At 64.3% G+C, this 26,276-nt stretch overlaps 1 protein-coding gene across 3 annotated transcripts in view; it reads right to left on the reverse strand.

Annotated features, from left to right (window-relative positions):
• PRKCZ (protein kinase C zeta) overlaps nt 1-26,276 on the reverse strand; it is a 63,535-nt gene that overhangs the window by 7,230 nt on the left and 30,029 nt on the right. The window contains exons 5-19 of one of the 3 annotated variants that reach the window (XM_037062161.1): nt 16,283-16,368; nt 14,412-14,543; nt 13,523-13,604; nt 12,567-12,616; nt 9,743-9,931; nt 7,763-7,860; nt 5,823-5,909; nt 4,490-4,625; nt 4,236-4,323; nt 3,235-3,354; nt 2,664-2,743; nt 2,475-2,564; nt 1,910-2,025; nt 1,713-1,808; nt 842-845 (exon numbers count right to left, since the gene is read on the reverse strand). In XM_037062161.1, coding sequence (XP_036918056.1) covers nt 1,721-1,808; nt 1,910-2,025; nt 2,475-2,564; nt 2,664-2,743; nt 3,235-3,354; nt 4,236-4,323; nt 4,490-4,625; nt 5,823-5,909; nt 7,763-7,860; nt 9,743-9,931; nt 12,567-12,616; nt 13,523-13,604; nt 14,412-14,543; nt 16,283-16,368 — 1,442 coding nt within the window. In that variant the 3' untranslated portion in view covers nt 842-845; nt 1,713-1,720. Of the gene's footprint in view, nt 1-841; nt 846-1,421; nt 1,809-1,909; nt 2,026-2,474; nt 2,565-2,663; nt 2,744-3,234; nt 3,355-4,235; nt 4,324-4,489; nt 4,626-5,822; nt 5,910-7,762; nt 7,861-9,742; nt 9,932-12,566; nt 12,617-13,522; nt 13,605-14,411; nt 14,544-16,282; nt 16,369-26,276 lie in introns of those variants that run through there. The other 2 variants (XM_037062160.1, XM_037062162.1) reach the window with 2 other exon arrangements.

The following is a 26,276-nucleotide window of genomic DNA, read 5'->3' on the forward strand; positions in this document are numbered from 1 at the left end:
CCGTGGGAACATCGTCCACAGGGGCCCGGGGCCACGGCTCTGCCGATGGGGCAAAGCCGCACGCCAGGGCAACCAGCTGCCAGCAAAGCCTCAGAACCTCGATGGCAAACTCGGGCGCACACAGCCTCCGCCTTCTTCACTTGGAGAAACAGGTGTGTGTAGAGCTCCCACCACCGTTAGCACAGTGTTATGCACACCTGCTGTGCACAAGTGGCCAGAGCAGCAACGCCTGGCGCTGAAACCGGTCTCAGCCTGGATGCCCCTCTCGCTGAGCTGCTGACCCGCCAGGGCCAAGGGTGCACCCAGGGGCTTCCACCATGTGGGGCTCCTTTCCTGCGTGACACTGGCATTCACGGGCGAAGGCACAGGCGGAAGACCAGGCTCTGCTGCTGGACACCCCGGGCCGCGGGGTGCTAGGTGGTCCTTAGACCCCCTGTTCCTGGTCTGAGGCTTTGGAGGCGGGACTTCCTGGTGGCGCGTGGGTCCGGCGACTGAAGCCTCTTGTCCATAAAAGCTGCTCTCACCTTCGGGTGGGGGGCGGGGCAGGGCCCCAGGGATGGCGTCAGAGAGCCTGGCGCTCCTGTCCCGGCACCTGGGGCCCTGGCCTGGGGAGCCAGAGCTTGTGCCGGACGAGGGGCGCTCTGCGGCAGCAGCTCCTTCGCTTCCACTGTTCTCACCGAGACCTCCTGCCCCAAACTGACAGCGCAAGAGCGGATGGCCGCGCCCACCGCGGCGGCGCAGCGGGGCCGTGGTGCTGTGAGCGTGGCTGCACGGCGGCTGGTCGGGGCCTTGGTGTCTGAGGAGCCCCAGCTCACGTGTTAGGGACTTAAAGACAGGTGACACGCCTCTTTCCAGAAGTCCTTCGTTTGGCCTCTTCAAGCTGCCCCTCTACCGAGGGGGTGGTCTGGCCGCATGTGCCCCTGCTCAGACGTCGCCAGTGAGCTTCAGGGCAGTGGCGAAGTACCTGGGCCTCCTGGGTGCCGCTTCACTGCGGGGCTCGGCCCCCACGCACGGGCCTGTCGTCTTCTGATTCTGAGCATCACCCTGACCGACCAACACGCCCCCAAACTGGCTCTGGGACACGCCATGTGGTGTCCGCCCGGCTCAGCATTTTCAGGGAGTGTTCTGAGTCCCTGAGTCCCAGTTTCCCATGTCCGTTCTCTTCTGTCTCGGTCTGCTGGTGCTCCGGGGCCGCGGTGTGGTGGGGGGAGGTGGGCTCCCTGCTGCTTCCACGCTCAGCGTGAAAACCCCTGGTAAGATCGACAAAGGAACTCCCCAGGACTTAGAGAACATTCCGAATTTGTTAAAACTCTTTGTCACAGGCACTGGGACCCCGTCCCCAGCCCACTCTGCGTGTATGCCGCGCTGCTCTGCCGCGACGCCGGCAGGCGCCCCGAGAAAAAAGGCAGCCAGGGCGCGTCTACACCATCGGTACGCTTTATTCCCAGGACATTACAGGTAAGTCCCCCGGTGGAGCGGGTCAGTTCCGCTTCTGTGGAAAGTGTGCACCTTCGGAATCGCGGGCCCGTGTCCCCCTCGGACGCGGTTGCCGCGGGGCCTCCGCGACGCAGGCACAGACAGCGGAGTCCTCCGGCGCGAAGCTGCTGTGCGGGCTGCTGGGAGGCTGTTCTGCCCCGAGAGGCGCCCCAGGCCACGCGGGCACGGTCTCAGCGCAGCGCCCGCCCGACACGCGCGGGGTGGGGGGAGAGGACGGGCGGTCTCACACAGCCTCCTCGGTGGACAGCAGCAGCGGGTTGATGTACTCGAACCCCGCGAACTCGGACTGGTCGATCCTCTTCAGGGTGTCCCTGTGGGCACAGGCAGAGGGCGCGGTCCAGGGTCGCCCTCCAGCCACCCCCAGCCCCGGCTCTGGTCAGGCACCCCGCCCCCCCGCCCCCACGGAGCTCACTCGTCATCCGGCGTCAGCTGCACTGGCTCGCTGGTGAACTGCGTGTCGAAGTTGTCCAGGCCGTAGTCGTCTGTGATCTGCGGCTGGAAGGGCGGCAGCGCCTGCTTCTTCTCCAGCTGGGGGCACGCGAGGCAGCATGTCGGTGTCCAGCGCCCCCTCGGCAGGCCCACTGACTGAGGCCAGAGGGTGGCCAAGAAGGCACCGGGCCCAGACGCCAGCCAAGAAAGACAGAGGCAGCCTAGCTGATACCAAGACAGCCCCAACCTGGGCCCCGTGTGTCCGTGGGGGCCCAGGGGCCCGAACAGCAACTGGATGGCAGGAAGGCCCCGCCGAGGAGGACCAGACCGTGCGCCAGGTGTGGGAACCAGCCCGCAGGAAACCAAAGGAGCCACTCTCCACTGGGCAGCCCCCACTTGTGAGTCTGCACAGAACCGTGGTGGGGCAGGTTCTCCACAGGACCCAGTGACCTCAGGGTCACCAAGCAGCACCATCCCCAGGGACCTGGCTGGTCCTGCCCCACGTGACCTTCAACCCGCCCCCCCAGGGCGCCCCCGAGGGGCGTTACCAGGTCCCAGTCTATGCTGCGGAAGAACGCGTGAGACTTGATGTCGGAAAACCCAGTCTGCGGCCGGCAGCCGAGCCTTTCTTTGGGGTCCTAGGGGTCAGAGTTCAGATGAGCACGTTCCAGCTGGAGTGGAGAAGGCTCACGGGCCACCATGCTTGACGGCAGGGAGGCTGGGGGCGGTGAGCGTACCTTGTTCAAAAATCCTTTCAAGACGTGGGAGGCTTTGACGGACAGGAAGCGGGGGATGCGGATGGGCTTCTCCAGGATCACTGCAAAGGTGGAGTCCACATGAGATGCCGCATTCTCGCCACGCCCCCCATGTCCACCGTACTGCAGTGACGGAGCCGTGGGGGCAGGGCTCAGACCGTCTGCGGCCCAGGACCCCAGGTGGCTGGCCTGTGCCCCCGTGTACACGGCACCCCTGCACATGGCCACTAGAGGGCACTGCGGGGCCAGTCGAGTCCCTGAGGCAGGGCCTGTGCTCTGGGTGGCCAGGAGCCCTAACAGGCTGAAGGGGCAACCCCCTGGCTAAGCCACCCCTGCCCCTGCTGCCCACCCCCCTCCTGGGCCAGGCCTCCAGGATGCACCTGGCCCGGGCAGGGTTTGTGCCACATCAGGACAAGTTCTTCCCTGGTGACAGGAAAGGGTGGTGCCCCCCGCCATGGCTAGCCCCACCCAGTCTGTGTGTGTGTGGGAGGGGGACGGACCGATGGTTCCAGGGGCAGGGACTAGCGTGAGACCCTCCTGGCCACAGCGTCACCTTGGAACAGGTAGTCCTCAGTGTTCATGTCGGGGTTGTCGGTGATGATGTCAAAGGGGGAGCGCCCGGCCATCATCTCGAACATGAGCACACCCAGCGCCCACCAGTCCACACTGAAGCCTGGGGGAGGGGGATGCCTTTGTCATGCCACCGGCCCAGGTGGCCCGTCCCTGCCTCCCTTGCACTGGCTGCCCTCTGTCCTGGTGAGCTACGGTCTCCTGTAATGACTTCAAAGCCGTTCTGCACTGAGGACACGGACCCTGGTCCCAGCTCCGTGCCGGTGTCTGGGTTGTCACTGGGCCATTCGATGCTGCGTGCAGCCCCAGCGCACAGGTGGGGACCACAGGGCCCGTCTGCAGGACGGCCGTCAGTCCTCCTTTCTGATTTGGGGACTCCTTTCTCCGAGACGGCCCTGCGTTCTCTCCTGTGCTTGTGGTCTGGGTTTCATGTTCAAATACACTGATGTGCTGGGAGCGTGCCAGGGGAGCTTCGCCCACAGGCGGCCAGCTGTCCCCAAAGTCTCGTCCTCTCCTGTGGTCCAGCAACCTGTCCTCCTCTGGCCCCCAGTGCCCAAGCACTTGACAGGGCAGGTCCCTCCCAGCCCTCATTTTAACGGCTGAGGGAATGCTGAGAAGAATCTGATGTCTCCTGGAGACATCAGCATGCCCACGCCTGGAGCACGCTGCTTCCCAGGCCGAGGAAGTGGGGGCAGAGTGCACAGCAGCGCCCGTGGGGTGGCGGGATCTGGTCCCGGATCACGGCATCACCGCTGACTCTGGACCCTGTCTGTCCTCTGTCCTTTACCAGGGACGCCTGGGACAGCAGGGGGCGCCGCACAGGCTCAACTGAGGGTGGAGGCAAAGGTGTGTACAGGGCGTGCGGCTCCGGTGTGATTGGGTCAGTGAACCCCTCTCCTAGGCTGCCGGGCTGCCCCCTGCTCTGCCCTGTGACCTCCACTGCCTCCTGGCCTGGCCCTGCCCCACTTGGTGGCCCGTGCTCACCATACTCCTCCCCACGCAGGATTTCTGGGGCGATGTAATTTGGGGTTCCGCAGAAGGTGCTCGTGGTGTCGCCAGGGCCCAGGCCTTCCTGTGGGGACAGAGTCGGTTACCGGGAGGGGGGACAACTCTGCTGGGACCGTGCCGGTGGGACCATGTGCTTCAGAACGGTGGGCTGGGTGCGGGTCGGCATCTCTGCCCTGAGCTACCCGGGGGAGCAGGTGGAGGCCAGGGGCTGAGACCGGGGGGCTGCTCGCCTTGCACATGCCGTAGTCCGTGAGCTTGATGTGGCCGTCGGCGTCGAGGAGGACGTTGTCCAGCTTCAGGTCCCGGTAGATGATGCCCCTCTCGTGCAGGAAGTTGAGAGCGATGCAGATCTCAGCGGCGTAGAACCTGGGGGCATCCCGCTGTCAGGGGCCCGGCGGGGGGCCCGCTCCCCCCTCACGTGGCCCTGTGCCCCCGGTCGACCGGAGCTCGGGGCCCACAGATCCGGGGAAAGTGCCCAGCCTGCCAGCTGTCCGGAAAACGCCGATCAAAGCCCCAGGGAGACACCGGCCACGACCAAACGCACAACCCAAACCACAAGTGTGACGGGGACACAGAAACCGGGCCCTGTGCGCCGTTGGCGGGGGTGTAAATTGGTGCAGCTGCTGAGAGACGACGCAGCGACTCCTCTAAAAGCGACAGAACCGCCCCACGCCCCAGCCACCCCACTGCCGGACACATCCCCTGAGCAGTGGAAGGCAGGCGGGAAGAAATGGGCGTGCCCCCGCGTGCACAGTGGCACCGCTCACAATGGCCAAGGGCGTGGCGACAGCCCAGTGTCTGTGGAGGACGGACACACACGAGGTGGTCCAGCCACACGGGGAACATCATTCAGCCTTAGAAGGAAGCCATGACATGTGCTACAACGTGGACAGACCCGGAGGAGGTCACTCTGCGTGACACATGCCAGACACAGAAGGACAGAGACTACGCGACTCCACTCTCAGGACGTCCCTGGAGGACTCAGACCCACAGACACAGAGCAGACGGTGGTGCAGGGGCTGGGGCGGGGTGGGGAGCGTTCATGGGGCCAGGGGTGCAGTTTGAGAAGATGGAAAGTTCTGGAGGGGGGGTGGTGATGGCTGCAGGACAGTGGGAGTGTGTGTGATGCCCTTGAAAATGGCTAACGTGCTAACTTCCGTGTGACGGGTGTTTCTCAATTAGAAAAAGTGACTGATTTATCAACTCCTGTTGCCAAGAGGATCGGGGGCCACTCAGCGGCCTGGGAGTTTTTCTAGCGAGGAAGTGAGGGAGGGAGCACGGTGGAAAACAGGAAGGAGCGGAGCAGTCAACGCCCGAGGCCACGGGCGGCCACACTTGAGCCTTTCCTCCCCTGTCCCCTGGGGGCCCTTCGTGAGAACCAGCCCCCCCCCCCATTCTGGGAACAACAGGCAAAAGCACAGCAGGACTCGCTCCCACGGACAAGGTCCCCGGGCCACTCCTGGGGCCCATCCCGATTGGTGACCCCGGGGGGCTGCGGACCGCACCTTCATGGGGGACAGCAGGGCACCCCCCCGAGGGCCCCCGCCCTGCGCCCACACCCACCTGGCGTGCTCCTCGGGCAGCTTCCGCTGCCTCTGCATGTGGAACATGAGGTCCCCGCCGTTGACGTATTCTATGACCAGGAACAGCCTGGTGGGACAGAGGGGGCGACGCAGGTTGAGATGGCGGACGTTGGCTGGACCCACCCACAGGCGGGAGCCCTGACTGGGGACCCGTCCAGGGGTCACTCTCGCTGGTGGCAACTGTTCCCGGCCAACAGCCTGTCCTCCTTTGCTGCCACGTCAACTCTCCTGAGTGGCGGAAGAAGGCGGAGGCCGGGTCACCTGGCCCACGCCCGGCGGTCAGCAGGGGAAGCCGCCTAGAGCGGAGCGGACCCGGAGCAGGCAGGGCCACGCGCCGGCCACTGAGGCGTCACTGGAGACCACTGTCACCCAGTGCTGAGCCTGACACCGCAGAACTCGGGAACCCCAGCTTTCAGCCCACACCCCACCCAGCAGCCGTCTGCCCTCCATGCATGTGTGTCTGCCTCAGGGCAGCAAAGGTGAAGGAGGGCAGGGCCCTGGCCAGAGGCCCACGGTGGGTGGGCAGTGGGGGCCTCACCAGGACCAGAGGCCTGGACCAGAGGCCTGGCCAGCAACGGGGACCAGCTCCACACTTGAGGAAACCCCAGGTGTGTGGGCCAGGTGACGGGGTGAAAGGCCCGAGAACCACCGCTCTGGCTGCTGAGTCTGGGGGGACCCCAGGGAAGGGGGCGTGGGCAGGAGGAGCAGCAAAGGCAGTGTCCTACTGCCAAAGGGTGGTGGCCAGGAGGGGCCCAGGTGGCCGGTGGGCGGGGCTGCCCCTGGGTAGGCACAGGGCAGAGCCTCCGCCCCCGGGGGTGGGGGCAGCTGGCGAGGGGCCGGTGGTGTCCTTCGGTCCACAGGTCCCAGACCTGGCGGTGCCATCAGAGGCAGAGGGGCCATCACGTCTCCAGGGGGTTTAGCTCGTGGTCTCTTTCTGGAGAAGCTCTTCCCCGCGTTTAACAAGGTTCCACTTTCAACATAAAACCCACAGTTTCCCAGAAGTGCCCAGGTGAGGGTGGCTCTCAGAGCCTTAGGTCACCGGCTCTGTCGGGGAGGTCAGGGCGGGAGGCAACCCCATGTCTCGTCCCACCGGGCCCTGTCCGCACCCAGGGTCTGTCCCCGCCTCCAGAGGACATGCTGGGAGCGGCTCCAGGCGCCCTGGACTGGCCATCGGCCTGTCCGTGCACATCCCTGTGGCCCGGTGGCTTTCTTGCCTCAGGTGAGAGGCCGAACGCGTGCCACCTGGCCCTGCACAGGTGCGTGGCCCGGGCCTGGGAGGGGCCACAAGGACGGAGGGTGGCGACGTGGCCTCAGCATCAGGCAGTGTCCTAAGCACAACCTGTGTGTAAACTTGTTGACTGGGAAGGGACCCAAGACCTAAACGTTAGCCCAAGGATTTTTTTTAAAGCATTTATTCAAACTCAAAACATACGACGGGTGTTTTCCAGTCACGAGTCCTGTGCCTGGGGAGCCGTTCCCCTGGGCCTGCCCCCCGAGAGAGGCCTCACCCCAACATGGAGCACCCGCCGTGTCGGCGTCCATGGCAACTCGGGCAATGTCACTTCCGGGGAAAATGAACAGACCACGGAGCCCGGGAAGGACACTGCCGTGCCAGCGAGACGCGCGCACAGCGAGACGGGCAACATGGGGACACTGAGGCCTGGGGAGGCTGAGCGAGTTCCCCAGGGCCACACAGCCTCTCCCGGGAGGAGCCAACGTCAGACCCACGTGGCCCTGCGTCCACTCGAATCCCCACCTCCGGGGCGTGAAATGTACTTAACATGACACCAGCCGATGACCGTGAAGCTGGTTGGACGAACCGAACCCCAACACTCGACATGGGGGGAGGCCTATGGTTCCCGCCAACTCAGCTCCCACGCAGTTCGGACCCCCCAACGCAGAGCCCGGGACGCCCCCTACCTGCTGGCCGTCTGGAAGCAGGAGTGCAGGCCAACCAGGAAGGGGCTGCTGGACGCTTGCTCGAACACGTGCTTCTCCGTCTGCACCCAGTCGATGTCCTGCAACAGAGGCCGGCGAGGTCACTGGGGCCCCGGGCGCTCCTCGTGGGCGTCCTGGGGGCGGGGTCTCTTGTCCCCGCTGGGGATGACGACGCAGAGGGAACACCCACTCAGGAACACGTCACCACCACTGTCACTAGCGGCGTGCTGGCCTGTGAGTGGCGGGCTTCGTCCCCACTGAAGACCCCCGGAATCCGAGGATGGAGTCCCACAGGCGCCTCCCCAGCCCTGTTCCTACCACAGGGCTGCCCCCAGTCCATGCCAGAACCCGGGGTGCAGCTCCTCCCGCCGCTCCGTCTGCCAGGAGACCCCAAGGGTGGGACGGCTTCCGTCCCATCTGTGCACGTGGAGGACCCCTGGCTCCTCCTGTCCCCAGCTCCAACCGTGCCCGTCAATGGCTGCTAGGACATTCTACTCGGTGCCTCCCCTGCCAGGCTGGCCTCCGACGGCACTCCTCCCCAGCCCCATCTGCTCCTACAAGGGCAGCCAGTCACCAGACCCTCAGGCAGAAGACCCTGCTGGTGGCCGGGATGCCTCCTCCCCTCCCAGGCGGTTCCCTCGCTGACATGGGCGCCTCCTGCCTGCCAGGCTGAGACACAGCTCCCGGGACGCGGACATGTACACGTCTCCCTGGGGGCCGTCACCCAGCCACTGCTGCGGTGGCCCAGGCTCCGAGCCACAGGACACTGCTGTCTCTCTCACGTGCCCAGCGCCGGTGCCCACTCAACAACTTGGGGGCTGTGCCCTTCTCTGGGGACCACCTGGAAGCCCACCTCCACATCCTGCCCCCAGTGCACGGCGTGAGAGGTCTGAGATGAACTAAGCCCTGACCCTCCCTAATGCTTTTCCTCTCCGGGGCCCCTGCAGATCGGGCCCCACACAGCGCACTTGCTGTGTGCCTGGCTGCTGTACCGGGAAGGGATCTGCACCCACCGGGAGGGCCGCGGGCCAGTAGTGGGGCCAGGGTTCAAACACAGGCACCCCCGTCACACGTGTGCACCAGGGGCAGGGCCTGCACACTCACAGGCTCAGCCCCTCTCTGCCCCTGGGCCGCAGCAGCCGACCACACGGCACCACTTCTGGGAGACAGACCGGCACGTGGGTGCGGAGGAGAAAGACCTCAGCACACGAACCCGGGGAGCCCCTGGAGAGGCGCTCAGTATCACTGACCACCATGGCAACGCAGCCAAAGCCACAGTCAGCAGCCACTTTACAGCCACCAGGGCGGCGCCACTCCAGGCCCAGAAAACGGCAGGTGCTGGACAGGGCACCTGGGGACTGGGACCCAGGCCCGAGGCTGCCGCGGGAGGAAGGAGGTCTGCCGGCTCCTCGGGGAGCTAACAGTGGAGCAGCCTGACGGCCCAGTGATCCCACTCCTGCCGGAAGACCCCACGGACTGAAAACAGGGACTCGTTCAGACAGACACCTGTACGCGCGTGTCCACAGCCACTCTGCTCCCAGCAAACAGCCCAATCCAAACACCTGACTGCGCTGCCTGTGTCACTGGGCCGCGAACTGGGGCGAAGCCCGACCCAGGCTACCCTGTGGGGGGACCTTGAACATGACACTCAGTGTGCAGCCGGACCCTCAAGGCCACACAGCGTGTCTGTGTGTGTGTGTGTGGGGGGGGGGGACTCGGAACAGGCAAACCCTCCCAGACAGAAAGCAGAGCCGGCGTTGCCGGGGGCCTGGGCTGGGGAGTGCAACTCCTAACGGGGGTTGAGACTGTCCTGGCACCGGAGAGGGGACACTCGAAACGCCACGGCTGTGTGGGCTTCAGCGCGGTCAGCACGGCGCCCTGTGCACAGCACGCTGACCAGAACTGAGCCGTGACGCTGCGGCTGAGACCCACATGCCAAACGGTGGCCCCCGTGGCCCCCACCTCGTCATCGTGCACCAGCTCCTTCTTCACCACCTTCATGGCGTAGACCTGGTCGTTCTTCTTCAGCCGCACCAGGAGGACCTTGGCGTAGCTCCCGCGCCCGATGACCCTGATGAGGTCGAAGTCCTGTAGCCCCAGCCCCTGAGAGATTGTGATCCCGTCCATCCCGTCGATGACTGGCTTGAGGTCCTGAGTGGGGCGAGAGGGGGCGAGGAGACACCCGGACTCAGAGGGCGATGTGGCGTCCCCGACCGTCTCAACGACGACTCTGCCCAGCCCAGGCCTCGGGCCGCAATCCGCTCGCCAGTCCTGACTCTGTGACCTGAAGACCCCGCCTCGCCCCACCCAGGACGTAAAGCAGGAAGGACGGTGCAGCTTTTAGAAAAAGATTTTATTCATTTATATTTAGAGAGAGAAGACGGGAGGAAGTGAGGGAGGAAGAGAAACACTGATTGGTTGCACCTGTCACACCCCAGACCGGGACCTGGCCCGTAACCTGGGCGCACCCCCAATCAGACACCGACCCGGACAGCGCCTGACCCACCGAGCCGCACAAGCCCGGGCAGGGCTGCGCAGCTCTGATGGGAGGAGCTTGAAACCAAAAACCGATTTATTTCTGCAGACCGTGTGGCCTGCTGTGAGTGGCACAGGATGCTTGGGGACAGCCTCATAGGACAGCTGAACAGGTGACCACAGGCTCACCCGCCCCACGGCCACCAGGCCCTCCCGGGGCCGACAGTGGCTCCTGGCTGACACAGCAGACGCTGCCGGACAGACGGGATGACGGAGAAAGGCGATCTGGCACGGACCGTAACTGGCTTCCTTCCAGCAGACTGTCATCCGGCACGGAGCCTGGTGGCACCTGAGTGGCCCTGACTCACTGCAGGCAGAGTCACCAGGGTGAAGTGCCGACACATGACACCTGCAAGCACTTGCAAAAGCTGTGGCAGGTGAGGAGGAGCTGCCACCTGAGCTCGCGGGGACGGAGGTGCAGAATGCCAGCTGTGCCGGAACAGACATGCCCACGGGCACCGTGTGCCTGTGCCTTTACCCCCAGAGCTTCCGCAGACAGAGCCCACACTGACCCCTCTGCGGGAGCCGGGAAGGACGGGGAGGGGCTGCAAGGGCCCTCAAGTCGGAAGGACGCCCCGGGGCCGGGCACTGATTTATAAAGAGAGCTGTGCATTTGGCCTTCCAGTCTAGGCACCCAGCTGCCAAACCCTCGGAATTTCCTAAGTGCCGGAGACGTCTTTTGTTATGCTAATAAGCTGACTTTTGAAAAGCCCTGAATCACCTAAGAAGGGGACCCGTTGCCGGGGAAACACACCACGCACTCCACTCAGAGGGTTGGGACTTCAGTCCCACCCCGACCTCCGGCGGGGAGAGGGCCTGGGGACAAGCCTTCCCCAGGGCCCCAGCTGAGTCAGCCCTGCCTGCGTGAAGAAGCCCCCACAAAACCCCAGAGCACGGGGCCCAGAGACCTTCCGGGCTGACAAACACCCGGAGATTCGGGCAGGGCATGGGGCCTCCTCCGCAGGCCTGGTCCTCTCATGACAAACCTGTCACCTCGCAAAGGAGGTGCTAAGCAAGCCCAGGGAAGAGGTCGTCGCATCCTTGCCCTGGGGTCGGTTGCCCAGAGCGCCGGCGATGCGCTGGGCCTGTGGTGGCACCAGAGGGGGGGCTGCCACCCAGCACAGGGCCCCTCTGGGGGGGCTGGTGCCGTGTCCAGGGGGACGGGCCAGAACTGGGCCCGTGTCTGCTGAGAACTGGGGGACTGCTTGGTGGTGTGGAGGACACACAGCGGAAAAAATAAAGGATAAATAACCTGACAAAATAAACAACTGGACAAAAATGACAGCTCCAACACCAGACTAGACCCGCCCTTCAATCTGGGCGAAGAGGGTGCTGGGGAGGCCGCGCCCACAGTGGGAGGCACCACCCAGACCGGGACCCAAAGGGCCAGAGGGTCAGGAGCTTCTGGGGGCTCAGAAAGGATTGCCCCAAGCAAGACCTGGCTGGGGCACGGCAAGAGCAGGTGAGGCTGTCGCCAGTTCCCGGTGCCCCTCCCAGACCGACTTCCCCAGACTCACACACATTCCCAGAGACAGAGGCCCTGGCCCCGAGGGAGAGGCGCCATGGACTCCAAGGCCTCATGGCCCCTCGAGGGGAGCACCTGCCACCAGCTGCAAAGAGTCCCGGAAATCCCAGGAACGTGGGCCCCAGGGCTGAGCGAACCAGCCAGGGAGTCTGGTGAGCATCTGGGCCCATCCTGTCCCCAGGCCCCAGACTGCACCTGCCACAGGTGTGCCTGAGGCCACCGGAAGGCCAGTGAGCCCGGGTTCACTGAACCGGGTTTTGGGTGGGGGTCACCTGTGCTGGCTGTGCCCCCTGCCTCCGGTGAGCCCTGCAGGGTGTGCTTATCCCAGTGAAAACAAGTGAGCACACCCAAACCACACAGCAGACAGCTGAGGCGAGAGAGGAGCCCCGAACCAGGCCGGCTGCCTGGGCCCCCACTGGCTCGGCCCACAGGCCATCACGCCCCGCCCGCTGCACCACCAGGAGAGTTAGGCTCCGAGCACCCCACCGTCACCCCGACTCAGCAGCGGCTCATGCTTTGCCGCATCCGCACACTGTCCGCCAAGCCGTTGGGGACGGCCTCCGTCACGGACGTCCACCCTGCCTGCCTCTGTGCGCCACCTGGGCACCCTCAAGACCATGCCCCAGTCTCCGACGAGTGCCAGCCGGACAATGCAGGCTGTACGGTGACCCCCCGTCGCCCCAGAAGCGAGCCCGGGAGCCCCCACGAGCCGTCCTGCACGCTCACCTCAGAATCGTCCTTAACGCCATGTTTCCGGGAGGGAGGGATGTAGGGAACTGAGGAAGAGAAGGGACAGCGGTCGGGGTGCTGTCAGGAACTGGCCCCGACAGGGACGGGATGGGGCACAGTGCCCTGCCCAGCCAGGCCCCAGGAAACGCAGCTTCCCAGGCCCCACCACCTGCACTGGAGCTCGGTTCGCCCAAAAACCCATCGTCTGGAAGAAACTGTTCACGGGAAAGGTCAGTGTCCACCTTCCTGGGCTTTGTTCTCAGAGTGAACGGGTGGACAGATGGACAGAGGGGCCGGTGGTTGGAACGGGAGGCGAGAAGGTGAACAGGGAGCTGGTGGGTGTGAATGGTGGACGGGTGGGTGGGTGCGTGGGTGGGTGGTGGATGGTGGCAGACGGGTTGGTAATGGGTCAGTGGGCGGGTAGGTGACTGTTAGGTGTCTCCTCTGTGAGAGGAGCTGTGGGTGCCCGGTCTCACTCCCTCCTCCGAGGGCTCCCAGGAGGGACACGAGTTCACCAGGTCAGGGCCGGGCTCCCGCACGGCCTGTCACCGTCCAAAGGCCAGGAGTTCAGGGTGGGCCCTTGGTCACAAGGGTGTCAAAATCTCTTCCCAAGTGCTTCTTAGCATTAAAAAAAAAACCCTATTCTCATCATAAAAAAATCCCACAAAGCCCCAAGGGCCAGGCCCCCACATGCCTTGTGTACGGTGGCCACCAGCACCCCTCCTTCCCGGGGGCCACAGGGTTGTGGCCCATCTGGGGCGGGCCCAGCCTGCAGGCGCCATCTGCCCGGAGACCCAACCCCCTCCCACGGCAGCAGCTCATGGGCACATGGGCCCCAGAGAGGACCACCCGCCTCTGCTCAGGGCTGAGGGGAAGCCCTGCAGAGCATATCGCCACGGCCATGCATGCCGGCCTTGGCCCTGGGAGAGGAGGCCGGTCCAGGGAGGGCTCACCGCCATCGGTCTCCTCAGAAGGGAGGTCCGCGTCATCGTCCTTGTCGTCGGCTGCGGGTTCTTGGGAAGGCATGACAGAATCCTGCAGAGACGGGAGCCACCGAGTGACCAGCAGGGGCCACGGCACGGCCTCTAAAAACCACCTGGCAAGTCACATACGCCGACACACGCACCCTACCATGCACTGTGCACACGCTGTCACACGCCTCTTAGCCCACACACTGTCACCTGCACCCTAGCACATATCACACAGACTGTCACCTTGCTGCACTGAGACCCCCTGTGACCCCACAGACAGGCGCCCACCTTTCCAGCAGGTGCTACGCAAGGGGCCTTTGCACACCATCCGGGTCACTGTCCCAGCCCCACACCCCTGCACCAGCAGTCAGCAGCCAGGCAGGACTCTGAGCCCCACCTCCCGGCTCTGGGGTCCCTCTGCTGACATCACAATGCAGGCAGCTCCGTCTCGGCAGCCACCTGGGCCCCAGCGTGGGTATCCCTGACAATGACTAACTGGGCCCTGGGGCTAGGCTCATCTCCGAGGCCACGTGGACCTAGGGGGCCCAGGGCGTGTGTGCTTCATAGTCCTTGGCAGCCCTGGGCAAAGGGAGCCCCTGCACGGGGACCCCACCCACCACCCTGTACTTCCAGCAACATCGGGCAAGACCTGGACTGGACAGCGCCCCCCCACCCCCGCTGACAGCATGCCAGTGGAGGCCTGCGTGCCAACGGTGCCCTGGAGGGCCGGACACTGGGCGCCATGGTGGCACATAGGCTGCTGGGGTGACACGCAGTGCACGGGGCCAGTCCTGAGGGGAGAGGGTCCTTGGGAGGGGGGAACCCTGCTGGCCAGGGCCGCCAGGGAGCAAGGACCGCGGGCCCCACTCACCATATGCCTCTCGCAGGTCCGCGGGACGAGCGCGTGGCAGCGCTTATGCACCAGCAGCCGGCAGTTGACGCACCTGTAGCCCTGCCTCGCGAGGCCCCATATCCTCTCGCTGCACTGGCCGCAGTACGCTCTCTGGGGGCGACAGGGCGGCCGCTGGGTGAGGCGCCTGAGGCGGATGCTCTCTAGGCTGACGTGCAGCCGCAGCAAGAGGTGGGCGGTCACCGGTCGCACCCGGCACCAGGCCCCGCCTGGGCTCAGCGGCCACCCTACGCTGGGGGGACCTGTGGCCCCTAGGAGAGTGAGGGGAGAAGCGGAGGGCCACTGGGCCGGGGGGCACAAGGCCCCTCCACGGGCAGCGCCCCACTTGCAGGGAGGAGGGGTGGCCGTGCCCCGCAGGGCTGAGTGTGGCGCGGCCACAGGGGCCTGTCTTGGGGGAGGGGCCTGGCCGAGCAGGGCCTGGGAGACGCAGTGGGCTCCGCCGGGCATTCTGACTGGTGGTGAAGCGCCACGGGGCGGTGCACTCTGCCTCGGCGTGCGGTCCAGCACTTCCAAAGACTGAAGTGGTCCGTCTTCGTTGCTCATGGCCCTGAACAAGGGTCGGCTTGGCACCAGCCCTGGCGGCTCCACATCTCCGAGCGCGAGAGGACAGACATCCAGCCGTGTCATGGGGTGCAGGGCACACTCCCGCACCCAAGGCACCCAGGGTCCCAACTGGGCTGCCCTCCAGCCACGACTCATTCACAGGCTGTAGCCCTCCGTGACCATTTTTACCAAATTTCTCTCTTTGGAAAGGCCTCCACTTACTCCTGGAGGGGAATGAAGAGGGCACACCTGGACCAGCCTCCGGAACTGAGCTCTGTAGAAACTGGCCCGACGCCTCGCGGTGCCTGGGCGTGCCGGCCCTCCCCTGATGCGCCCGCTCCCAGGCCGAAGGGATGGCACCGAGAGGCCCAAGTCTCCTCAGGAAGCGGACGGGCCACAGTGGGCGCCCTGCCAAGACCTGGCTTCTCCGCAGAGGGAAGGACCCTTTGCCCACCAATGCTGGGGCGGGGCTGGAGGGGCCGGGTGTGCGCCCTGCAGTCAGACCAAGGGGTTCCCCCCCGAAACCTGCTGGTGGAAAGGGCCGGTCAGCCGCACAGCTGGGCCCTGGCCGCCTCGTTTCGAGGGCACAGGCTGGGTGGGGCGTTGACACGTGCCAAGGCCCACAGGTGAGCTGGTGGCTGCCCTCAGCCCCACAAGTCCCCCAAATTCCTGTCCACCCAGAGTCTCAGAATGTGGCCTTATTTGGGGAAGTATATCTCTGTGGTCACAGTTAGTTTGAACATGGTCAGACTAGGCTACAGGGCCCCAACTGTGACTGGCATGTCCTGATGGGACCAGAAACACGAAGAGAAGGGGGTGGGGACAGAGGCAGAGGCCAGGGTGCAGCCTGGTCTGCACATCCAGCCTCCAGGCTCTGAGAGTGAATTTGTTTTCATGCCCCTGGTGTGGGGGTACTTTTCCCACCAGCCCCAGGCACACTCATACCATGCACCCCCGTGTCCTCGGTGGAACCCAGGCCCACCTCAGGGTGAGAGGGTGCCAGAGACACAGGCTGGGTTCCTCACACAGCACCACCCAGAAGAGGCCTGAAGGGGGCTCACAGGGTGACGGGGAGCAGGTGCGTCTCCAACCCTCCAGCTCAGCCTCTCCCATGGGGGCTGAGCAGAAGCTGGCCCCTTGCTCCGCCTCCTTTCACTTTCCTTTCAAAGCAGCTCTGGGCACGGGGCACTCGGCACACGGCACACAGCACACGGCACACGGCACACACTCTCGGCACACAGCTTTCAGCAGCGACACCCACGGGCCGGCGCCCAAGGGGCAGCGCTCACCCTGTTAAAGCGCTTGGCTTGGAAGAGATGGCCGTTGGCACGGTACAGCTTCCTCCATCTTCTGGCGCCGCGGCGGTAGATGGATTCTGGAGTGGAGACGAGAAAGCTGTGAACAGCCAGCACGGCCCGCACGGGGCCCCACCCACCAGATGCCTTCTGGGCTGCTCCAGCGGGGGCGGGGGCCGTGCCCTGGGAGGCAGGCGCTCCCGGTCGCCTCCCTGTACGTGGCCTTCATGTCACAGCCCCAGTGGGGAGCACCCATGGGGGAGCCCTGTCCGCAGCCAGGACGGCTGTGAAGACGGGCCCCACCCACCGCACGTCCTCCAGCTGAGCTGGGCACCCCGTCCCTCCAGGCGCAGACACCAGGTGCCGTGGGGACACGGTGCACACGAGCCGTCACACTGTTCCCTGGGGGGCTGACCGCTGCGCTCGGCCAGTCCGTCCCAGCCCCTCCCTAGCAGGAGGGCCAGCCCAGCAGATCGTGGGGCGGGAGGAGAGCAAACGCAGGGAACCCTTGTGTCAGGTCCCTGTTGCCAAACGCCGTCCTCCCGACACGCACGCGGCCTCCGCAGTCCCGGGACAGCGAGTGACAGGCGCCCTCCCAGACGTCGGACACGGCGCCGACGCTGGAGCCAGAGCTCTGGCTTCGCACCTGGGAACCTGCTGAGACGCCTGCTCAGTGCTTCTGTAGTCTCGGTGGCCGTGGCGGCTCAGGAGCAGAAGGGCTCGGGGACGTGACGTGGAAATCACAACAAAATGTCTTTAAAACAAGCGACCAGCTCAGGCTGCAACCTGCTGGCACCAGGTCACGTGCTGACAGAACCTGCTTCTCCCCTTTCCCGAGAAATGGAGTCAAAACGCAGGTGGTCTGGCTCCCCCCTCAAGGGCTCCTCGCCCTGGGCACCAGGGCCAGGCTGGAGGTGGAGGCAGCGCCCCCCCCCCCCGCACCTGGGGGCTCAGACAGAGACGCAAAGACCACCGGAGCGGCAGTGCCTGGGCCCATCTGCCCGGCGGCGCTAAGGTGGCCTGGTGAGCCCCCGGGGCTTCAGTCCAGGTGACACGGTGCGTCCTCCAGCAGGTCCCTGCTGACGTCACAGGGGTGACCATCCCCGCAGAGTGACAGGGGACACAGAGCAGGTGACGAGAGGGGAGTGGAGCTGTCCTGATGGGAACACACCCTTGCACAAGACGTGTCAAAGCCTAGACAAATGCCCACTGGATGTCTGTCCTTCAGATGCGATGGAAGCCACGGGGAAGAGGCACCAGGTCGCCCAACTCGGGCGGCAGGAAGCAGGGCGGCAGGACGGCAGGGAGCACAAGTAGCAGGCGATGGGCACAACAGCGACAGGACCTGGGGCCCTGCTGTGAGGGCCGAGTGTCTGCACCCCCCACGCCGACAGTGAAGCCGGGCCCAAGTGGGGCTGCCTTTGGAGAGGGGCCCCCGAAGGAGTACTGAGGGTTAGGTGGGACCGCGAGGACAGGCCCTGATGGGACTGTGTCCTCGTCACAACAGGAGACACCACAGCCCCCACCACCTAGGACACGGTGGGGGCGGTGCCTGCTCATGGGAAGAAACCGAGGTCGCAGACTCCAGCATGAGAAGTGGGGGTCCTCCGATTCGCCGCTGAGTCCAGGGCGTGTGCCTGCCAAGTTGGCTGTCCCCTCCAAAAACTGAGGACTTGGACACGAGAGGCAAAGCCACCACAAATCGAAGAAGGAAATGCAGATGCCAACAACCCGAGGGGGAGGCACTCGGTTTAGAGTTGCCCAGTTCCCTTCTGGAGGCTGGAAGTCTCGGTGTCAGGCGCACGGCCACAGCGTCTCGGCCCCCGTGTCCGCCCCTGGTGTTCCTTAGTTACGGCCCCAGAGCGCAGGGCGGTGACACTGGCAGCTCGGACGTGCCCAAGCGCAGCCGTGAGGTGCCTCCTGTAAGTGACAGGAGAGAGTTCTCCAGCGAATAAGGGAAGAAAATCCTGTGCCGGGGCTGCTGAGACCTACGACAGGAAGGTGTCCGCTGCCCGTGAGCCGGTGGAGCGGGAAAGAGAAACCCGTGCCCATCTGCTGCCGTGCCTCGGGCTGCAGGAGTTCCGGCCACGGCGCGTGACAAGGGCCTCGTCAGAGTGGAAGAGACGTTCGGTTTGTGGGTGGAAGACAGACGGAAACCGCGTCCCGATAGACAGCGACGTGTTTCCCGGAAGGCACCAGGCTCTGCGAGGACCTCGGCAGGGACCCGGACCCAGGGACCCCGGTCACGCTGCGTGGCCACACGGGGCTGCGTGACTGCTCCAGCTCACTGCCAGTTACTGTTCGGCTCCTCCCGGGCCCGACGTGTGTGTGCCCTTCGCCTCGGGCGTGCAGGCGCTGGAGACGCCGTGTCTGACGGGTCAGCGCTACCCACGGCTCAGGTATCCACAGGGGTCCAGAAACATGACCCTGTGGGCCAGGGGGATGGTGACACCGGGTCCCCATGGACCCGACCCCGTCTCCCCCACGGACGCTTGTCACAGCTCGCAGAGTGACACTGACACGATTGCCGCCTCCATCCCCCCTTCAGTCCCGTGCCCTCAACTTGTCCCCCTACTGCTGGGACCCCACACTGCAGGGCCGCCACGGCCACCCAGGCTGCTCTGGGCCGGGACAGCTTCTCAGACGTCCCTGGCTTTGACAACCGGGGCGGTTTGCAAGGTGTGAGTCTAGGGTGCGTTGACTACCCTCCTCTGGCTGTGCCCGCTGCTCCTCTGGGGGCGAGGCCTGGGTCGTGCACCCCTTCTGAATCTGCTCAGCACCTTCCCGGGAAAACCCACATCTCCACATGCCGGCAGCTCCCCAAACTCCCAAATGGTGGGTCAGGCGTCAGTCAGATTCCTGGCTAGAAGACCCCCGGTGCAGGGCCACCCTGGACACAGCCGGCGGGCCCCTGCCTCCTGAACCCGAGCTCCAGGGAGACCGCAGACCCCCCCCCCCCCCCCGCCAACACAGGCGGGGCCACCAGCCTGAGAGCTGTCTGCCCAAAGGCCATCAACGGCCCAGCATCCAGGCTTCTGCTAGGAAAGCTGCAGCCACACTCCCGACCAGAAGTGACAACCACAGCCAGACGAGGAAGGACAGAGTGCGGAGCGCTTCCAAGGGGCGGGCGCCCTGGGGACAGCTCGGCCAGGCAGTGTCCGCCCTCCTGCTGGGCAAAGACAAGCGAGTGAGCGGGAAGGTCCCCGAGCACCAGGACGGGGCAGCTCAGCCTCAGCCCTGGGGGCTCGGCCATGCCCTGCACATGCCCTGTGGGGTCCTCCTTGGCCCTGCGTGTCACTGGGGAGCGGGGCTGTCCCAGGCGTGTGCCCACTGTCCCCAGCCAGACTCTCCATGTGGGGCTGACAGAGGCCTGGCGGCTGTCACAGCCGTGGGCGCTGGCTTCCCTCTCGGCCTCCGCTCCGTGGCCCACAAGCGCGGTGCTCGGCTCGGCTGAAACACTATAATTAGGACACGGCAGGGAATTTTAACCAGCCGTTTCCATGGCGATCTGGCATCTTGATGGCTCTGACAAGGCGAAGAAAAGACATTTAAAAAGCTGAGCCGAGAGCAACAGGCTGCAAGCAAACCCCACATCTCCCTGATTTGGGGACACACGTGGCTGTGCCGTTTTCTGGAGGGCGGTTAAGGCCCCTCATCCACCGGAAATGGGCCCCTGCCAGTGACCCGCCCAGCGCAGCCCTGCTGCACCTGGGGACATGGCACACAGGGACAGTGCCACCCACACAGGGCCACAGAGCCAGCGAGGAGCCCTCGGACCACGGCGGCAGGAGCGGTGCCCCCACACGGGGCTGGCGTGTTCCTAGGCCAGCTTCCTCCTGGGGCGCACCATCCACCAGACTCTGCGCCCCGGGAGGGCAGGGCTGCCGTCTTGCTCACCAGGTGGCCGCAGGAAGCGGTGTGACACCAGTTCATTCTAGGCAAACACTTGCCCAAAAACCGCAGTGACAAAGAAGGCCCACAGAGGCCCCGTTTCTGGGGCCACAATGTCCTGGCCGCCCCATCGTAGAGGCTGCCTGCAGGGACCTGGTCGTGGGGCGCAGTGGGGGGGCGGCCCCTCACCGTCCCACACCATCAGCGGCCGGCAGGAAAACCGCTCCTACCAGATGTTCTCAGAGGGAGGGGCTACTGTAGCAGTTTGACTTCCTAATTTCTACCAGAGAAGCGACCTTGTCACAACACGAATCCGCTGACTGCCATTTCACAAAATTCCGTGGAGAAACGGAACCCGACTTCCCAGGACTTGGTGGTAGATCAGTTTGCACTCACCGCAGCCCCTCCCTGCGTGGAGGCTTCCCGTCACGGCCTCACAGAGACACGCACACGAAAGTGCTCCGGCCGCCCCCACCCCCGGCTGGACGGGACCACGTGTCCCAGACCCCACGTTGGGGGACACACCGTGGGCCCAGGTGCCCATGACTGGGTTCCAGCGTCCAGGCACCACCAACCGGGCACGGGAGTCGGGACCGGGGGAGAGGCTAGGGGAGAGACGTGTCCCCAGGGCTGCCACACACCCTCAGTGTCCACGGATCCTTGGAGGCCAAAGAGAAAAAAAGGTCTAGAAGCTGCAAGGACCCAAGATGACCCGGACGAAGGACCGCCTCGACTCAGGCTGCCCCGACGGAGCTGCACCGGCACAAACAGCAGGTCACTGCCCTGTTCCGGGTGCTGTGAGCTGGGGTCAGGGGTCAGGGGCCAGAGGCCGGGTCCTGGCAACAGGCGGAACCTCCTCATGGCAGGGAGCTGTCTGGGGGGTCTCCCTTCATAGAGAGGCTCATCCCATCCTGAGGCCTCCACTGTCTGCACCCCCAAAGGCCCCACCGCACAATACATCCCACCGGAGGTTATGGCGTCAGTGTAGGATTTGGGGGACACAAACATCTGGTCCCTAACACTCCATTCAGCTCCGTCCCCCAGATCTGTGTCCAGCTCACATGTAAAACACGCCACACACCCTATCGGCCCCCAATGCCCTAACTCTGGAGTCTCATCAAAAGACCATCCAAACCGAGAGGGTGGGATACGAGGTGTGTGTGCCCTGAGGTGTGCCCCCCGCCTTGACCCGTGGACGAGGGTAAGTGATCCAGTGTGGAAACAGGCCGAGGCACCACCCAGTCCCGGAAGGGAGGGAAGCTCAGGTCTCCACAAGCCCACAACCTGGCACGGCGAGCCCGCCCCTCGTTCCTCAGGAGAGGGAACACGGGGGTGGCCCCGAAATCCAGGGCCCCTGCTGCACCCGGGGCTGCCCGAAGTGCTCAGGGCGAGAGGCCAGGAGACCCAGGGGCAGCTGCTCTCGGCACAACGCAGAGACGGCCGGAGCGGCAGGGCGGGGCCCCTGTGGGGGACTGGGTCCCGGGGAGCCCCCGGTGCTGTAGACACAGGCGGTGGTGATGGGATGAGAAACAGACTGGCCTTCCTAGATCGAGGCGGAATGACCACCTGCCACTTGGCGGAACGAAATCACGACTTTTCACCAGAAAAATCACAGCGTTCAGGTCCTGCAGTTTTCAAACACAGTATCTGACATTCAGTCAAAAACGGCCGAGAAACAGGCGTGTGTGGCCCATCAGTCAGCAGCGGTGGGCCCGCGAGGGGCTCAGCCGTTCCGCGTTTTGTACGGGACAGATTGATGAGAGGACAGCACCAGGGAGCTGGATGGAGTAAAAAAAAGAACCCAAGTCTAAACTTCCCAGAGTCACGGAAATCCTGTGTGAAAAGTACGATAACGGAAATTAATAATTCAAGAGGCAGGTGTGAGAGCAGACCAGACCAGACCAGAGCCAGCGGCAGGAGGGCCCAGAGGCAAGCCCAGAGGAAGACAGAAAAGCGTGAAGGGCTGGCGAGAGAGGCGGACGCGGGCTGGGGGCGAGGCGGCGTGGACAGGCCCTGCCGGAGAAGGTGCCTGCAGACCCCGTGCCGAGACAGAGCCGTCGCACCCCAGAGCCAGGCAGCCCGGAGACCCCGTCGGCTATGAGATTCCCACGGCGTGCCCAGGCAGGGGGACGCGCAGCACGGACGGGGCACCGGGGTTGCCCCTGCGTGGATGCCACTCTGTGGTCCTGAGGGTGCGGGGCGTAGGGTTTACATTCACGGGGGCCACACGGAAGCTGGTGGGGGGTCCACAGTCCCTGCCGGCAGGTTCTGGTCGAACCCGGGAGTCAAGAATGTGGTGATCGAAGGCGCACTCCAAGACTGTGTCTTAAAACTCCTCGGGAAGCCAGGATGCTTTAAAATGTATATATTTTCGAGTGCCCCTTAACAAAGCTAATGAAAGGGGCACAGAATAACTACACTCGACTAAAAGCGCAGGACGGACGGAGGGGTCGGTTCGGGAACGAGATGACAGCACATCCCGGCTGCAGCACAGACACACGTGAACAGACCCCTCGCTGCAGCTGAGGGACACGGGTCGCCTGGCGGACGAGGCTCGCTTGGTTGGTGTGTCGTCCCGGAACCAGAAGGTTACGGGTTCGAGCCCCGGTCTGGTCAGCCTGGATGAAAACAACTTCCGCTTACCAGACCCATTTCCAAAACAAGGCACCAACAAGCTGGAAGTGAAAGGATGGGAAACACCCCCCCCACCAACACCAAGCACCCCCAAAGCCGGGGCAGTTGCGTGACTGTCAGACCAGGGGGCTTAAATGCTGGCCACATTTTTCATTTCAAAGAGCAACATTTCGTGATGACGAGAGTGTCTGCTGGAAAGAAAGACGGAGTGACCGTTCATTTGTCTCACCCGATGTAAATTAATATAAAAGAAAACATGTGAAGAAAAACTAACACAACCAAAAGAAGAATTATTAACAGCAATATCTATAGACATTAAAAATGTTTACTTTTTTAAAGATTTTATTTATTTACTAAAGTGAGGGTAAGGGAGGTAAAAAAGAGAAGGGGAGAAACATCACTGTGTGGTTGCGTCTCACACGCCCCACACTGGGGACCTGGCTCACAACCCAGGCATGTGCCCTGCCTGGGAATTGAACTGGCGACCCTTTGGTTCAAAGGCTGGTTCACTGAACCCACTGAGCCGCACCAGCCGGGGTGATATTAGAGATATTTAAAGAGAATAAAGATATGAGCTATGTCAATGAATGCGCTTTAGACTTTTAAAAATCCTTAGAAATGCAACTCACTAGGGGTGACAAAAAATATAAAATCTGAACAGACGCTTTCTTTTTCAAAATTAAACTTAGAATTTAAGACACTTCCACAAAGAAAACTCCAGGCTCAAAAGGCTTTACTGGTGAGTTCTTGGAATAAGTTGGCTACAAATAGTGTTAGCTCACGTAAAACCTTCAGAAATATTTTCCACAGTTTCCCTGTTGCGGGGCCAACACAGCCCTGTGTGAATCAAGACTCTGATGTCGACCCCACAAAACCAGGGAGTCGGCCCGTCTCGCAAACGGAGCTGCAGAAACACCGACTGGCGTCAGCGAGTGGAGCCTGGCAGCCGACAGAGCAGCTAATGCCTGACCGGCAGGTGGGGGCGCGGCAGCGCCGCTTCCCCTCCGGCCCCCGGCACTGGTCACCTTGTCAGCGGGACAGTGGAGACAGTTCCACGTGTCGACAGAGAAAGGAGCAGCTGACAAAACCCCACACCATTCAGGACAAAATCATTCCGGAATGAGGTAGACCCGCTCCGTCTGGTGGTGGGGACTCACAGACACAACCACCGGGCAACCCCGTCCTCGCTGGCCCCGAACGAGGGCTGGAAGGTGGCGAGGGAGCCCGTTCCCTGGGGCTGGGGTAGCGCGTGCCTGAAGCCCAGATAAGGCTCGGGACCAAGAGCGACCTTAAGGAGACCGCAGGTCAGAGGTCGGCACGGGACCGTCCAGGGCATCGTTTCTGTGCCCGGGGCAGCAGACAGGTGGGGGGCAAAGCGGGGCACTCAAGGGACGGGGACGGTGCTCAGAGGCGGGACGGTAACAGCCGCAGGGCGACGGAGACCAACAGGATGGCCACCCGGAGGCGGCCCCGCAGAGCGCCACCTCCTGGGGGAGAAGGGCGCTGCGGAGATGCGTGGAAAACCACGGCTGTGGCCCCCTGGCACTGGCACGGGGACAGGGCCCTTGGCCCTGCCTCACGCCACACAGCTCACAGCCAGGGTGTGAGCAGGACGCTTCTCCGGCAGGACAGAGGTCTGACTGGATGTCACGCTCTGCCCATCAGGAGTGAAGGGGAAGTGGCGGGGAGGGAAGACTCGGGTGCCGCAGCCACCGCAGACGTCCCCGGCGGCTGTCCCTCTGTGAGATGCTCCAGCAGCAGGACACCTCCTGCGAGGGCCCTCACACACGGTCAGCCATTTCGGCTGCAGGGCGGTCGCGCCCCAAGGCTGGCTGCACGGTGCCCTCCCCCCTTCAACGCCCCTGGGTCCCCTTCTCTCTGCTCCACACCTGTGACCCTGACCTTCCTCCAAAGCCACACCACAGACCTGCTGCCCCCCGGAACCACCCTCCACCAGGACTGGGCCCCAACCCTGCCCTCCGCCCCTGACACCAGCTCCAGGGCGTTGTGGAACCCAGGGACCACTGACAGCAGGGAACACCCTTGACACGCCAAGGAGAAGGGTGGCTGACGACACTGGGACGACCACACCTGCAGGATGCCTTGACTGCAGTGACCACAGTGACGCCAGAGCGCGAGGCTCAGCCGCCAGTGGGCGCAAGGGGGCTCCCGGCTGCTTGGAGAGGAGACTGCCCTGTCCGGTGCCCCACCCCAGGCTTTTCCGCTTGGGCGGGATTTGGGAACCTCCAGATGGACAGATGGCAGGACAGGAGGCTGGACACACACAGGTGCCAAATGTTTGAAAATCCCGAGGAACAAGGTTTGGGGAGGGGGAGAGGGCCCAGGTTCCCCGGGCCGGGAATCAAAGGGGTCTGGAAAGAGGGGGCTCTGCCCCAGGCAGGGCTGGGCCAGTGGTGTGTTGAGGGGCTCGGGGCTGAAGCCGAGCGCCCTGGGATGCAGCCCCGGTGGCAGCCTGAAACGAGAGACCCGAAACCAGGTAACCAGGGGAGGGGCCAGCCGGGCCGTCCTGGGCTGACTCGGGCTGTCCCACACTGTGCCCCCATCGCCCCCCCCCCCCAGATCCTGCAGACCCCTGGCGGCACGGGCTGCCCTGGACGCCCACTCTGCCACCCCAGCTCCCATCCCCACCTCTACTCTGGGCTCTCCTGCAGACTGAGCCTGGCCCCCCGGGGGGTTCCCCCATACCTTCTCAGTCCTGTTTCCCACCACACCCACTGTCACGCGCTGAACCTGTGCCCCCTGAATTCGGGTTGAAGCCCTGTCCCCGGCATAGTGGTGGTAGGAAGTGGGGCGTTTGGGGGTAATTCTGGTGCAGCGAGGTCACGAGGGCGCCCACCCCCGCTGAAACCAGAGCCTTGGGAGAGAGAAACAACAGGCAAGCGGGGCTGCACCCCAGGGAGAGGCCGCACCCTGATCTCGGTCCCCGGCCTCCGGAGCCATGGGAGCAACTCCCTGCCCTCAGCGGGGCTCTGCTGCGGGCAGAGCTGGCGGGGCGCCTTCTGGGCCACAAGGTCTCGGAGGCTCCCCGCCTGCACCCCACCCCCACTCACACCTCCGGGGGCTCTGCCGTCAACCAGCCATCCCTGCCTGACCGACTGCTGCAGGGCACTCAGGCCCGCCTTTCGCTCTGACCCCACAGACCCCCCTCACAGCAGGTCACCGTGGGCCCACCTGTCGCATCAATGGGCCGAGGTGTCCGGGTCGGTCTGTGCACAACACTTTGAGGCGCTGACAGGCGTGCCCCCCCCCCCGGGCACACCCACAGCCCGCACCTGGGGCGCTGCCCTTGGGGAGAGCAGGGCAGGGAGCAGGCCGTCTCACGAAACGTGCTGGGGGACAGGCATGGCCCATCAAGGACAAGACCCGGGTGGCCATGCCTGAGCTTCTGAGGCACCCCTCCAGGACCCGCCAGGGACTTCAAGTCCCCCCCTTCACCCTCTCC

This window comes from Sturnira hondurensis, unplaced genomic scaffold (genome assembly GCF_014824575.4).
Source record: "Sturnira hondurensis isolate 20B ecotype Veracruz unplaced genomic scaffold, ASM1482457v3 Scaffold0013931, whole genome shotgun sequence".
Lineage (NCBI taxonomy): Eukaryota > Metazoa > Chordata > Mammalia > Chiroptera > Phyllostomidae > Sturnira > Sturnira hondurensis.